The following is a 14,648-nucleotide window of genomic DNA, read 5'->3' as shown; positions in this document are numbered from 1 at the left end:
GAATGTCTTCGATTCTCTCCGTTTAACCCTCATCTGGTTGGTTAAATAAAATGGGAATGGAAGCTGGTGAGGAGGATTAAATAGGTTCCGCCCACTTGTAGTAAGAAATGATAACAAGCTTCAAGACATTTTAATTACAGCTTTAATTTTTTTAAGTATGTTATAAAAAGTTTTGCGTAGTTAAGTTGATGGCTGGCCTTTGTATTTCAACGCTCATTATGGTAACAAACCCATTTTATGGCACCAAACGGTTAGCTTACTAGCTACCACACACTTCAAAGGCTTTATTTCATCCACAGAATACTCTGTTTTGTGTGTGTATATGTGTGGTAGACCACAGATAGGACGAATAGCATTTTGAAGGCCGAACAATTGCTACCAAGATTTCGGCATAACTCGAAGGCATAGAAAAAGCAACCTCTTAAAGAAAAATAACACCAGACAGCACATAAGTCAGCTGTAAAAAAAGGCGGCATTTCTTTAAGGCAGCACAACGCAAGACCTCGTATTGCAAAACTTATCCACGTAAAGACCTCACACAGCACCTGAGAATGGGGGAGATTAGGATACTACCTCATCATTTCCCATGTTCTAATTGAATCCCAACTTTTCTTGACAATAGGACTAAACAATTACATAATCACATGCAAAGGTGAATGGAATGCAGAGGATTGAAGTAGTTGAGAAATAGGCATAAGTTTGAAGCATCGGCAAGTGGAACTGGCTTATTTTTTACTAAAAATTGGATTTGCCTCTGTCTTGCGCCATGTAGGAATGACGGGTGATGCATTGTAATGGCAATTATTTCAACGAATGAACTTTTAGAATCTTTCTGTGCCTGTTTAATTTGACTACCCTACATTATTACGTGGTAGCCTAAGTGGGTGAAACTGTTACACGTCTAATTGGCACTTTGCTTTTCCACGGCTATCGAGAGATCATAACTGGGTCTCCCAAACCATGCACTCAAATTAAAGTTTAATTTGACTAAGCAACCATAAGCGAAGACAAAACAACAGATTTTTTAAGCAAAGATGTTAGTCAATTGCTTAAAATTAAGTATTTCTCAGACCACTAGTTGAGGTATTGGTAAAAAGTTGTAGGAAATTGTTTTTAGAAGACGACTGCCAAAAATCACCAGTCCCCATCCGTTTCAGCAAAGGGTTAAGTCATTACGTACGTCACTCTTGATTTCTTGGATATTACATTGCAACATATTCTATTGTTTTATTTTCAAATAATGTTATATAACACTCACCGGAAGACATTCTCGGCAGTAAAAATGCGAACCTTTAAAGTCGACCAAAAGTCCCCTGTAGACGTAATGTATTTCTAATTCTTTAAAAAAATATAGCAAGTCGGTATTTGATTTTACTGTACTTCAATCTCCTGCGATTCTAGGGATCCCCATTCGAGCTGCCCCTAATACTCATCTGCCAAGCCCCCCGTGTATGGACAATTGAGAAAATGTAGTTGTGCTTTTTTTATGATAACAGCCTGAGGTTGTAGTGTAAATTTTATATAGCTTCACTCAACGGGTGCTATTAGTCCGCTGTAAATCTGCCCATTATATTTATTTTAAAATACCCTAAGTGCAAAGTATTTTGTCGCTTTTACAATCCAAGGAATACTAAGTTACACAGAAGTTGTCGGCTGGACAGTATTTGATTAAAAGGTTGTAAAAAGAGATGATTACTAAACATCAGCTTTGGTTACCTACATCCAGTCATCTCATCTATTTATTTGGCCTACATTTGGGCTGCTATTTATGCTGATAGCAATCAGCATATGAAATATGCTTTTTGTTGGGCATCGACTAGCTTTTAGCGCCACAGTGGTCAAGATTCTCCTCAAATCACTTCTTAAAGTATGGCTACAGGCATCACGCCAGTTGGAAATGTTTTTGGCTGTAACAGAAGTTCATATTTGGTTTTTAAGCATTGAGTACACCCTGATGGTAGACGTAGAAACATGATTGTGGGGATTGCACTCAAAAGGGAAATATAAGAATATAATGCGTTTAAGTTGTGTTAAATTGTGTAGGTACATCGATTCTTAAGATTTCGGCTTTCGATTCGTGAATTCTATGGCAATACTTCCTTTTGGGTTCCTGCACCTCATATAATCACTTCTTGGAGGATTTAACCGCGACAGTGTTATCCACTTTTTGATAAAATATTTGTCAAAACGAATTTCCCTTCAAAAAGGTATTGAATGCAAATAATGAAACGGATTGCCGCTGGAGGTTTGCGTCACTCTTTTTAAGTGCAGATACTTCGGAAACCTTGACAGACTTACTTTCTCATTTTTCTGGAATATTTATTTGGCAAACAATAGGAAAAACACTAAAGTTATGTATTTTTTGTACCCCCACTTGCCAACAGTACTACATCAACAAAAAAAACGGAAACGGGTAACTGAGGCGAATGGAAGATAGCCATACAGTGCCGCCAACTCACTGAATTTGGACGTCACCGCGGTGCCGTGCAAGTAGTCGCACGTTTGGGTGCGCGTGCGCACGAACTTGCGAGCCACGGTGGCAGCCAATCGGTGTGGCCGCTGCCTTCCCTTATGGATCGATAAGATGAGACGCACAGTCGGTGGCAAAGTGTTGGCATTTCTGCTTTCTTCCCCTCGCTCTCACCCTTATCCTTTCTCCCAACGTAGTCCCCCAATTACTCCTCCTTTTCCACCCCTTAGATTCGCTTAATTTTAGCTAATTTACAGTTCAACATTTGTGTTCCGAAAAGATGCAGGAAGGCGCAAACCTCCACCGATTCCTGTACTGATAACCTTGCAATAAATTCACCAATCAATGGCCACTCAAGAGTCATAATAGAATTTTCAAGAAATAAGATGATTCAAGGTCTCTGCTTATGGTAAAAATATTTAAGGAAATGTGTTTACCACCCACGTATGAGTCAAAATATTTAAAATATTGAAAATTGTAAAATTATTCTGCAAATTATTTTCCCAAACAAATTCAACCGATTAAAATTATACTTAAATTATTGAAGAAGTAGGAGTTTGACCCGCAGAGGGCTTCTGAGGGGCAAATTTACTATCAGAGGTTATTTCAGAACGACACTAATTTAAGACCATTGCAATCGGAAAATTGGTGAGGTAGACAACTCGCTTTACAGGTTTATTTAAAACAGAAAAAAAATTACTTCTACTTGCGCATGACTAAACAAGGGTGTAAGACAACAATGACTGACTAAAAAGCGTTTTAAGAGGTTAAAATAACCTAAAAAGTAAGCTGATAAGTGCAAATTTAGGCGCTAACAATTTATCGAAATCCATTGAGAAGCTAATAGAGAATTTAATACAAACTTGGCAAAGGCTTTTAAAGCCTCTTAGAAAGAAGTATTCCAAAATTTTAGTTATTTTTAAAAAGCGTCGTACCTCATTCTTTCCGTGTCAGTATTATTGTTTTACAAGAGCACTGCAGCATTTATAAATAAGTGACTTTTCTATTTATTGTAAAAATTGCCTACTTGCTTTTTCATTATCTAATTTCCTAATATGTTTACATTTTCTAAAAGCATTTTTTTAATGCAAAGCCTGGCTTGAAAATGGGACGCATTTTAGGGTTGGTACTTTTCGACATCAGAGTAGTCGTTACCAAAATTTTTATATAGGGGCAAATTTGCAAATTTTGACTTCAATTAAGGTTTAACTTGATTTGTGGGTATTTTGAGAGGCATTTTTGTTCAAAAACTTACACTATTTTTGGCCACTTTGTCATCAATCTAACTTAAGTAGCTGTCCATGCGAACACAATGTCTAGTTGGCCTCCTTATTTTTTTCAAAAACTATGCTATTTGAGTAAAAGGTATTTAAAAATCGGTTCTTATTAGGCTAAAGGATAATTTATAGCTGATTGGCCTGTTAAAGTGCTAAAGAAATGACAGGGCGATAGGACAAAAAAATTGTTGGTTTGGGGCAGTCAATTTTATTGTGGCTAGCTTAGAATTACTTAAGTCTCTAGGACGGCAATTATGCGAGTAGACAAAGAACTGGTGATTCAGACAGACATGTTTGGCATTCAGTATTGTATCTAAAATAATAACTAAAAATCCAGTGATTATGAAGGTGGATGAAAGGGATTAAAGCGCCGAATTGGAGAACTTTAGTGAGTATCAAGCAAAAATCCTTGTTATGGTATTGGTGATCAAACCCAGTTATTATCAACTTATAAAACCACTTTATCCAACAAATAACCGATTATTGTACAGTTGACTTACACTATGGTTTTCGGTTTATTTCCAACCAGAGGGGAGCAATCCTACGACCAATTTTTCAGTTGTCATGACATCTGTTGGCATTTAGCCACAATACCGTGGTGGCTGTCAGATAAAATTTCACTTTCAACACCAGCCATCAAGCAATGAAATAAAATTAATGCTAGTTATGGGAAGATAAACATCTTTTGCATGCGTTATAGTAGACAAACCGCACCAAAAGTGTTTCTGATGTAGGCAGGTGAGAGAAAGATTTAGACTCCGTAACACCGAACAATTTAGCAACCTATTTGGTTTTTTAAAACACGGCATTTTCTGTAATATTATACTATTCAATTAAAAACAACAACTTTAATGGAATATAAATGGTACATCATACATTAGAATGATGCTAAATTGTTTTTATCAGTTAAAAAAATAATTAATCCACTAATAAATTTAAAATCGTACTTTTACAGGAAGAATTTGACAATTACTTAAATCTAGAAAAAAATATTTCAGTAACTTCTCTGCGGGACACACTATCAAAATTAAAAAAACGTGCTCAAAACCAAGTCTAGCATATGAAAGGTTATGGATAATTTCTTGAGATAATTCTGTCTACTGATCCATGATGCCATTTTTCTGGCGGTTAAATTTAATATTTCCTCAAAGTATCATACCCGCAAGATGAAAACATTTACCGTCAACATGAAATGCTAAATAAAGTTTTTTTGTCGCCCAAACTATTTTAGGTTGATTAGTTAATCCAGTTGCCTCTAAGTTAAATGTCATACTGACTGGCTATGGGTTTACTTTCCACATCAGAAATTGGAAAAAAGTTCTTGCTGTACACTTAACAAACATCGAAGTCGGGCGTCATCACTATGCGAAATTGCCTTTTAGACTGATTTATTTGTAATTTGGGAGACTAGAATTTCTCTACTCTTATTATGTGGTAAACGTGGTTCTCATTTTAGCAAATTTAAACCCAGAAAATTATCCCCAACTTGATGTTGGACACTGACTGGTAAGGAGGTTGTAAAGCATTTAAGGTGGTTTAAACAAAAGAATTGCCAGTATAATTTGACGGAGCTTTTTCTACACTATTGAAGCGGTTTTTCCTGATGATTAGCAACAATAAAAAAATGTGCTAGTGGTATCTATCAGGAAACACTAATCTCATATTCACCGAGAGATTGAAACTTAAATGCCTAAATCTAGTTTTTTAGATAGCCTTATTTATTCTTCAATAGTCAGAGTAATTGATTAAAGAGCAAAAGCCTTTGTTTTCCTCATGCTAGCCATTGTTTTTAAAATTATCATAGCCGATAATGAGGTAAGGCGATCGCAAAATTTTGTCATCACTTTAGCGTCTGCGCCTCTTACCAATCATATTACAGTGACATACACACACGTCCGCACTCACTCACTCGCAGCCTGCCTGGCTGGTTAGTTGGCTGCTTAAATCGCCTTGCTACTCACTCACCCATTTATCCACGCACGACACACAGTCATTAAGCCGACGCTGGATGCTCGCTTAGCGAGAGTAGCCCATGACGCCCTTTAAAAGTCCTTCTTTGATCCCCAGACACACGGGTCCTGTCCAGCAGGATGTCAAATAACCCCAACGTCGGTGAAAGCAGTTGGAGCACCAGCGTCGGCACCACCACCGCTACCACTATTGGACGTACCCGACGACCTCACACACACCGAATGGAGCGCCCAGGCGTGGATTTCGATCTCTCAACCACCACCATAGCCACGAAAATTGAAGCTGAGGTAGTTAGCACCTCACGCGCTGAGGTACAGTCCTTTAGTCGAATGCCTAGTCAACGTCGGAGGCGTCTGTGGACGTTGGCAGCGAGAGCTGCCGCGAGGCGAGGGCATCTATCGCAGGATAAGGAGGCGCTCTCCTCTGGCAGTTTAATGTCAAAAAATCTCGGTGAGTCGTCCACTCAGAGCTCAAGTTTTCTTAAACCCGGCACTGTGCGTACTCAAGACTCGGGAATCTCGTCAATGGACTATGTGACCAGCCGTGAAGCGAATAGTCCCAACTCAGAGGAAGCGGGGTCTCGACAGCGAGCGTCACTCTCCATTACTACGGCTGAGCAAACACCAGGCGTGTGTAGACAGCCACCGCCTCAGCCTTTTACACCGCATGCTTCTGACGTCTCTCCCAAACCAAAAAGCTGTCGATGGCCTCCACCTTATGCTACCACGATTGTTGTTTCAGGGGAAGGACCAATGTCAAGATATGCCAACTTCTGCAGTACTTATGTGCCGGATTGGGCTTGCAGAAACTGGTCAAGTGCTCCCCGACCTCTCATATCTCGCCAGCGAAGTAGCATGGAGGTCTCTTATGACATTGGTCCTGATTGGGCTGCTTCTATGGAGACGCTTAACATGCAACGCACCCTCTATCCTCAAAATCGGGGCCTCTTCTATGGGCGCTATGGGCGCGCATCCTGTCCTAAAGCTACCAGCTTTTTTGACCACCCTTTTCCAACAATTTATATGGAGGAGGAAAATGCTGAAAATGAGGAAGAAAACAATAGGGAAAGAGTGGAAGCAGAGTCGATGGCGGTAGCAGTAGTGGAGCATCTTCGCAGGCGAAGATTCGAAGCTCCCTGTTGGTGTGAGCGTCCTTCACTGCCACCACCACATCCATGCTCGCTGCGTAGTGGAGTCGCTCTACCAGCTTCTCCCTCAGTGATAAGTCCCTATTTTTACTGCAGCGGGTGCCCCTACAGATGCATGGAGACCGGCCTGATGCCAGTGCACCAGTGCGACCTCGCGCAACGACATATCCGACGACGGCGGTTAAAAAGAATGTCTTCGGAACCCACACCACCGACATGGATGGCGATAGAGGAGGCTCCGGCACCAGCAAAACGACGTCCGCCACCGCCTGAGCCCCTGACATCAGTCACGACGCCACCTCCACTGCCGAAAAAGAATGCTCCACTTGCTCATTTTTCATCACTGCGACTACCACTAGCGGTACCACCACCACCAGCGAAAAGGATGTACTCCGAGGCGAGGATGATTACATCCACACCAAGGACAGATGTTTTTCTAATGACACCAGAGCCATCAACTACGGCAGGAGAGTGGCGTAAGTGGAGGTTAGGCGGAGGGGCAGGTAGACTGAGGCGCGGACGCTCGGTAGACGAGGCGTTCTATTCGCCGCGATGGGAACGGCACTCTTCCTTTCTCAGCGACCCGCGGCGTCCTGCATACATTTATGAGGAGGAAGAGGTGAAGGATTGGTATCCACCGCAAGGCAGACTGGGAAGTGAAACGGTGTCTGGATTACACCACCCCTATCGTCTCCAATCAACAGGAGGTTCTTATGTCATTCGTGAGTTTATCCAGTCGTAGCCACTGACTTTTTTATTTAATGGATTTGGCATGGACGATTTTTGAAGTGATGGAATGGGTTTCTTAGTATGTTGTTTTTATTACCGGTATTTTCATTTGGAAGTTGTGATCATATTGACTTTCGCGGCAACACGTTATACTTATAAAACTAAACTGTAAAGTTGAAAATATCATTTTTGGAGTCGTAGGCGGATTCGTCAAATAATATGATAACGGTTATAAGAATTTTGCGTTCAAACTCTAACAAAACTCTTTTAAAAACGAAATTTAAATAATATTGTGCTAACAGCAATTTTTCATTTAGGTTTTTTCCTTCAATACGAAACCCCATTTGAGAAAAGTTACTTTCTTTAAACACTTTTCTTGCACTTTAATGGCAAAATTTGACACCATTTTAAGATAAATAAAGGATTCACTTTATATCGGTGCAATTTGTTCAGCAGATGGAGCATTCTGTGTAACTCTGTGTTTTAAATTCGTCTGAATCACTAATTGACTTATTCGACGCAAAAACCGCGTCGAATTATCACTGGATTAAATAGTAAATCGGTGGTAGAATAAAAAATGTCCAATTCACACGCGGATGAAGAATCAGCGAATGAATATTACAGCAAAAAAGTACAAAAGTATTTGGACTGTTCACTTAGGATCAGCAGAGATTTCTGTCTGAAAAAATTTTCCTACCTTTTAATTTTAAGTCTCTTTTATAAAAAAGGCCGCTTTTATACTTTTTTTGTCTTTGCATGGTTTAAACCAATCGGTAGGACTCTTCCTTTCTCCTATATTATCCAACTCTTTACTTACCAGTATCTTATAAGTAAAAAGGTAAATGGAGTCTGCTGACTTACCTTTTGACGATATTTCTAACAATGCGGAGTAAATAGGAAATTCTTTAACTAGCTGTGAAAAATTCTGCAAAGCTGAAATCGCCTTTCAAGGCTTTTTTTGTGGTCTTTGAACGAACTTGTAAAATCCACCTATTTGATTCGAATTCTGACCTCTTTAAAGAAAATAAATTCTTCAGCAATATCAAGAATCAACAATGTTATGGAAATTTAATGGTGTTAAAACATTTTCTGATAAATAATCCTTATATACTAAAAGTGACGATCTTGAGCTAAAGTTCGGAAACCATGATTAAACTTTTTTATATCACACTACTTTTAAACTACAACTTTTGTCGATTCGTCTGATAAGTAAATAAGAAACAAATGACAAAAACTTCATCTTAATCCTGAGCAGACATTCTTTAATGTATTACTAGGGAAGTGGACCAAAATTCCTTACCAACTAATTTTGAAACATCTCCCATTGGGAATAATGGGTAACAGTACAGGCTGTACCTCATTCCAGTAAAACTCCTTCATACAGCCAATTCATTTGATTTCAACGGAAGCACCTTTATTTTAGAAATAGTTGTAGGATAAGAGGATAATTTACACGTTCATAAGTTATTCCTGACAGATGAAAAGGTCAATAGTGTGGTCTCTTTACTCACATAATCCAGAAATTAGATTCCTGGTATATGCACACAGTCTATATTTGAATAAGAGGTTTCTTTGCAACTCTTTACCCACTTTTAACCACAGAACATCCACTAATTCCACATCCATGGTAATTACTAGATTATTGGTTTAGAAGTATCTTCTCGATCAGAAATTCAGGTTTATTTACAGAATTTAGCCTACAAGAAAATTGATGTACCTTTATCGAGTTAACGTATTCCTTTATTCTTCTCGGAGAAAGGAGGAAAACGGGAATGTCATTCTTACTAGGTGCGTCTGGTAGGCCAGTTTTATATGCAGACGAGCATAAATTTATCTAATCGAGGCAAAAGACGCCGCAGAATTGCACTAGAGCAGAGGGTTTAGCTATCCGCTCTTTGATGGGCATTGTAGACGGCATGGAGGTATGTATGTAGGTAGGGGAAAACCCGGGTGTGACAAACGCAAGGCGCCGTGGGTGTCCAATCGACTGCGATCAGGGGCACAATGCTTGCAAAATGAACTGTGGAGGAACAGAAGGACATGCAGGGGGCAAATAAGCGGACACACTTGGGTCTTAAGAACCGAAATCATCTATAAGTCTACTCACTGATCGAGACCTATTGTAAGCAAACAGTCTTATTTTGTTTGGATCACTCTTCGTATTCTAATTTCTTATCATGATTTGACAAAGAAAATGATTAAGATGGGTTGATTACTGCTGAAAAATTGGTATAAAGTAACACCTTTGATTGTCGTGTTGTGTGGTAGATGATGAACTTATTACCATGAAAAGTTTTACTTAGGTCAAACAATTTTTTCAATGAGTTTGAGGCAATCCTAAAATGCCAAATTTTTATAAATCAAAGCAGAATTAATAATGGTCACTGCAAAATTGGAACCCTAAGAATACATAATTTTAAGACAGACCACTTTCTTTGCAGAATAGTCATGAAACTTTGGATTCAAGTTGATGCTTCTTAAAGCGGCATTAGGATAAATTTCTGGCTTGAACAGTGCCGAAATTACTGGCGCATGGTCAGACCTGGTTGTTTCGAACATGCGTTAAAGCTTACTAATAGACCTTGAAAAATCCGGTTCTCTTTTGCCTTAAGCAGGCAAAAATTTTTGTCTTTACTTCACAGCCTTCAAACTAAATGTTGAATTCGGGTTGATCTCATTAATACAAAAAAAACGGGCAATAGGACGAAAGTAAATGAACAAAAATGTGGTGTTTTAGCCCACTTCAACTCACCAGAATTACATTAAAGTTTACTTACAATAAAAGCATTTTAAGAATTAATCGTACTTTCTTTATTAGATTTGAATGTTTATACTCGTTTTCATTATTAATCAGTCTAAAATTAAATGTCATTTTCTACTGTAACTATGGCACCGAATTTAAGCAGAAACAGTCAGCAAGACAACGTGCAAGTTTCAATGAGCTGGTCATCAGCAGAGGTAGCGTTTTCAAGAACTTCTGAGGACAAACTACACTGATTCTAGTACATATGATTCTGCGCTGAGTTTGTATACAATCAGGGCAAATGTTGAGTGCTCCTGTCGGGAACATGTACTTCCAAAATCAAGTGTCAGTAGAATATCATTTTAAATCGCCAGTTGTCGTTGAAGTGCATAAAAGTATTCAGAACTCAGACTACTTGCTGCTCTCCCACATTTTTCGAATGTGCAGCTTTGTTCAAATTTTACCTAAGTTCATCAACAATTTTAAAAGACAGTTCCCAAAGTAGTTCGCTCTTTGCAAATTGACAAATTAAATTTACAAAATAAAAAGTTAACTTAATGAATAGTCTTGCTCTGTCTGACGCAGCGTCAAACACTTCTTTACCTAGATTAATAAGCCCGCAGTTTGTGAATCATCCCCCGTTTCAGTTGCTAATGGACGGATAACCAGAAACAACGTTGAATATAATGGTAACCGACTTTAAAGACTCCCTATTTAATAAACATTTTTGCTTCAGAACCAAAAAACCCTAACTGATTCTACCCCGATTGCTAAAAGCGAAGTGGTCTCTTTACCACGTTCGTTTTCAAGGTAAGTCGTAGAGGACAATCGACCATCCCAATTCAAAATATTTGTTCCGTTTAAGACACTGTTACTAAAATCGCGGAATATAATTAGTTCCAAAGGAAGAGCCTCTCTTTTGTTTTCATTTTTAAGTCAAGCTACCTGCGAGGCAATTAGTCTTTACCAGTTATTAGGGAATGGCGTATCACACATGTCGCATTTATGTGATGTGTGTATCTAACGCGCTAATTTCGACTACGAAACCCTTCCAACGCAAAAACGACATGCAGTAGGCTTAATCAGAAATTTTAGCAGGAATCCTTTTTGCAATTATGAATATAAGAATCTTTTTTTTCAAATAAATGAAAAAGTAAATGTTTCTGTGCAACAGCCCGTTAAGGAGAGAAAGAACTGCTACAACTGTTGACAATTATGATGACATTTTGTGGTTAAGGCATTGACGCACTTTTAGTTCACAGTTTATCGGGTTTTTTCCATAAAAAGCTAGCTATTTTGGGCTTTTTCTTACTGCTACCATTCATAGTTCAATTAAAATGAAGGGTTGATAAAGTTGATGCTAAAATTTTGGAAATTTCTACCCAATTTTGAGACACTTCAGTCGTGAGTAAACCGAAATTTTTGGCTGCTTTGCTATGTTACTCGACAACCCATTGTTTTATTAAGTTAAATAATGATAATGCCCTCTAAATATTCGTAATTTAAATAAAACAAAGTGATCTTTTTAATTTGTCAAGGCTCTCTCATTTAAACGACAACGGGAACTGCGAAGTCCTTTTCATGGACTCATTAATTATGAACACAATGGACTTTATGTAGGACAACATCACGGTTCTGCATCGCTTATGCAGATCATTCTAATTTGTCTTATTACTTAAGTTGGTTTTTTTTTGACAGTAGCCCCATTAAATTGAAAATGAATTGGTGGAAATTTATAGCCTATGAGCTTAGGCGAAAAGGGGATGTCACAGTTTCCACGGCGATCAATAAAAGATAAAAAAGCTGAAGAAGAGACACCTCACAAAAGTCAGTAGATATATAAATCTCCTCCTGTCATTATTGTTGTTAATTTTAATGTTATTACAGGTCTACTCTAAAGAAGGGTATGGTCAGTATTTAAAAGACAGATTGTAATAACTACCTTTTGAAATGTCAGATCAACTTCAAGAAATACAATAATCAAAATGACTATTTACATTTCTTATGCTGACCTTTTATTACGAAACGATTTGACTAAAAATCCCAGAGATAAATAGCCCGTTACATTCTTGTTATTCCTTAATGTGGCTTTTCCAAAAGATGCATTTTTAGGAATAAAAGATAATTCTGTATTTTTATTAAGTACAGTGAGGAGTATAAAGCTTTAGTATCTATATAGACGGCAGGCCAGAACTGGAATAAGCAATACCGCCTGTCTACCAAAAAGGAAAAAACTATTATTAAAACCTTTTTTTACAAATAAAATAATGATTTTTATAAGCTCTAATAGGGTGTATCCAACAGTCCTCCGTGAATCTGAATGGAAGGAAGGAATATCACTTAAGGCTGTGGAAACCCTTTTGGAAAAAATGGTTTCATGTAAATTAATGAGTACTGAATATTTTGAATACCAATCTCTCTTTGTTACTACTATGATGCAGTAAAAATTATTTTGCATCAAATTTCGGTAGCCTTAGCAAAGCAAATGTCAAAATGAGGGAAAAAATTGACTTAAATTCCGTTAAAAATTGTAGCTTACTAAAAAATAGTTAAAAGCATTTATATGTCCTATTTAAAATAGTACAAGGATTAAGAAAAATATTTAATTTTAAAAACGTTTTTATTTGTAAAAATTTCCTTTTTTGATATTAGTACTAAATCATTCTAGGATTTTGATTATTTTATTGCTACAAAACTGACAGGCATCGAGTCAAATAAATTTTTGTTATTTGTGAGAAATTTCTACTGCTCTGCTCTGGGCTGGGAGACCGTACAACACCAATGCTTAATTGCTTTTCATAGTATTTTGCAACAGCAAGTTGAGATTTTTTTGATGGGCTATGATACAATCAGCAATATTTTCCTTTCTGCTTATGCTAAAATGTTTTTTAGAAAGCATTACACGTTTGCGATCTTAGTGGCTTCTTTCGTGGTAGAATACATAATCAACGGGTCCTTTTGTGGCCATTCATGTTAAGTTTGTGTTAATTAACTCAAAAAATTTTTTGTGGTTATAAATATTTTAAACACTCTTGCAAATTTCAAAACCGTTCGTTGCTTTCAAATTTAGCTTTTTAAATCACCTTTGAAGTGCTCCAACTACAGTCCAATTGGAAGGACCATTTCACAGTTTGTAAAAACGTCAAAGCGTTAATAGTTTTTCTTAGGCTTAACTTATATGTACTTCAAAAATAATATTTCACTACCAATGTAATTCTAAATTTAAATTTGACACCTGTTTTGTAGAGCAAATGGAAGTGAAAATTTTTAACCTTTTTTGTACTCCATTCTATTATAATATCATATGCAGCGACAATTGTATTACGAAAAATACTAGGTTTAATCTCTGTAGTTAAAATCACAGCTAATACTGCATTAAGACGAAGTAACAAATATTTTTTATGTAACCAAGCACTGGCGCCTAGTTATATTTTTTCTACTGACACCTCTTCCTTAAATCTGGAACCGAGTTATCGCTAAGGCTGTTTTAAGCAGCATCAACTCAGAATAGTTCTTAGTAGTATGTAGAATCACTGGGAGAATATAAGCAAGATCAGAAAACTCCTTTGCCAAGGTGCTGGTATGGCCTGTGGAGAGTGAAGAATCGGAGTGGTCAGGCGACAATTCGCAAAAATATAGCTTTATTGCAGAGTCCTGTTATTCCTTTGCTCGTCATTCCTGATCTAGGCAATAAATTTTTAAACAAGATCTATTATAATGTAAAAGCGGGTCATAAATAAATATATTACCTAGTAGTAGTGAATCCCATACGTTTTGCCAGGATTGGTTCATGAGTTGATGCTAAAGACCAAACAAAACTCTGCTAAAGGATTGCCCTGGAAAAGTTGCCCTAAAAATTAAGGAATGGGATCTAAAACACCATTTAAGGCTGTCAGCTTTTTTCAAGCCTAACTTAAAATGCGTTTAAATTTGAGCTCACCACACTACTAATTGAGAAATTATAAAAGTTTGCTTCTATTTTACAGTGAATGTCAGCAAATTTAGCTATTTACACCAGTAGAACTCCTTTTGTGAATTTCATTTTTAGAGGCTGGCCAATAGAATCATGGTTCTTCCCTATTTTTTAAGTTCACTTATTACCACTATCAATAAAGAGCCTAAATCAGGCCCCAAAACACCACAAAAATTAATTATTAGGGAGGATTATTTTACTTGTGCATCTTTAAGTTCTTCCAGAAGACTCAGGAAAACACAAGCATGGCCAAATCGACACGTTCTTAAGATGTTGGCACAGATGGAGAGGCTGTATATACCATTTTACTTTATTTAAGATAGTGGGCGAATTGTGAC

At 37.5% G+C, this 14,648-nt stretch overlaps 1 protein-coding gene across 1 annotated transcript; it reads left to right on the top strand. All coding sequences in view use genetic code 11, as the record gives it.

Moving 5' to 3' along the window:
- Positions 1-5,837: 5,837 nt before the first annotated feature.
- On the top strand, positions 5,838-7,607 carry EGR_06508 (hypothetical protein; the record flags this gene model as incomplete). The annotated part of the gene is made up of 1 exon (XM_024495757.1): positions 5,838-7,607. The coding sequence occupies one exon, from the start codon at positions 5,838-5,840 to the stop codon at positions 7,605-7,607; it is 1,770 nt and encodes a 589-aa protein (XP_024349821.1).
- Between the last annotated feature and the right edge of the window lie 7,041 nt (positions 7,608-14,648).

Source organism: Echinococcus granulosus, assembly GCF_000524195.1.
Source record: "Echinococcus granulosus chromosome Unknown EG_S00058, whole genome shotgun sequence".
NCBI classification, from domain to species: Eukaryota; Metazoa; Platyhelminthes; class Cestoda; order Cyclophyllidea; family Taeniidae; genus Echinococcus; species Echinococcus granulosus.
This window is presented reverse-complemented; position numbering and strand designations above follow the sequence as displayed.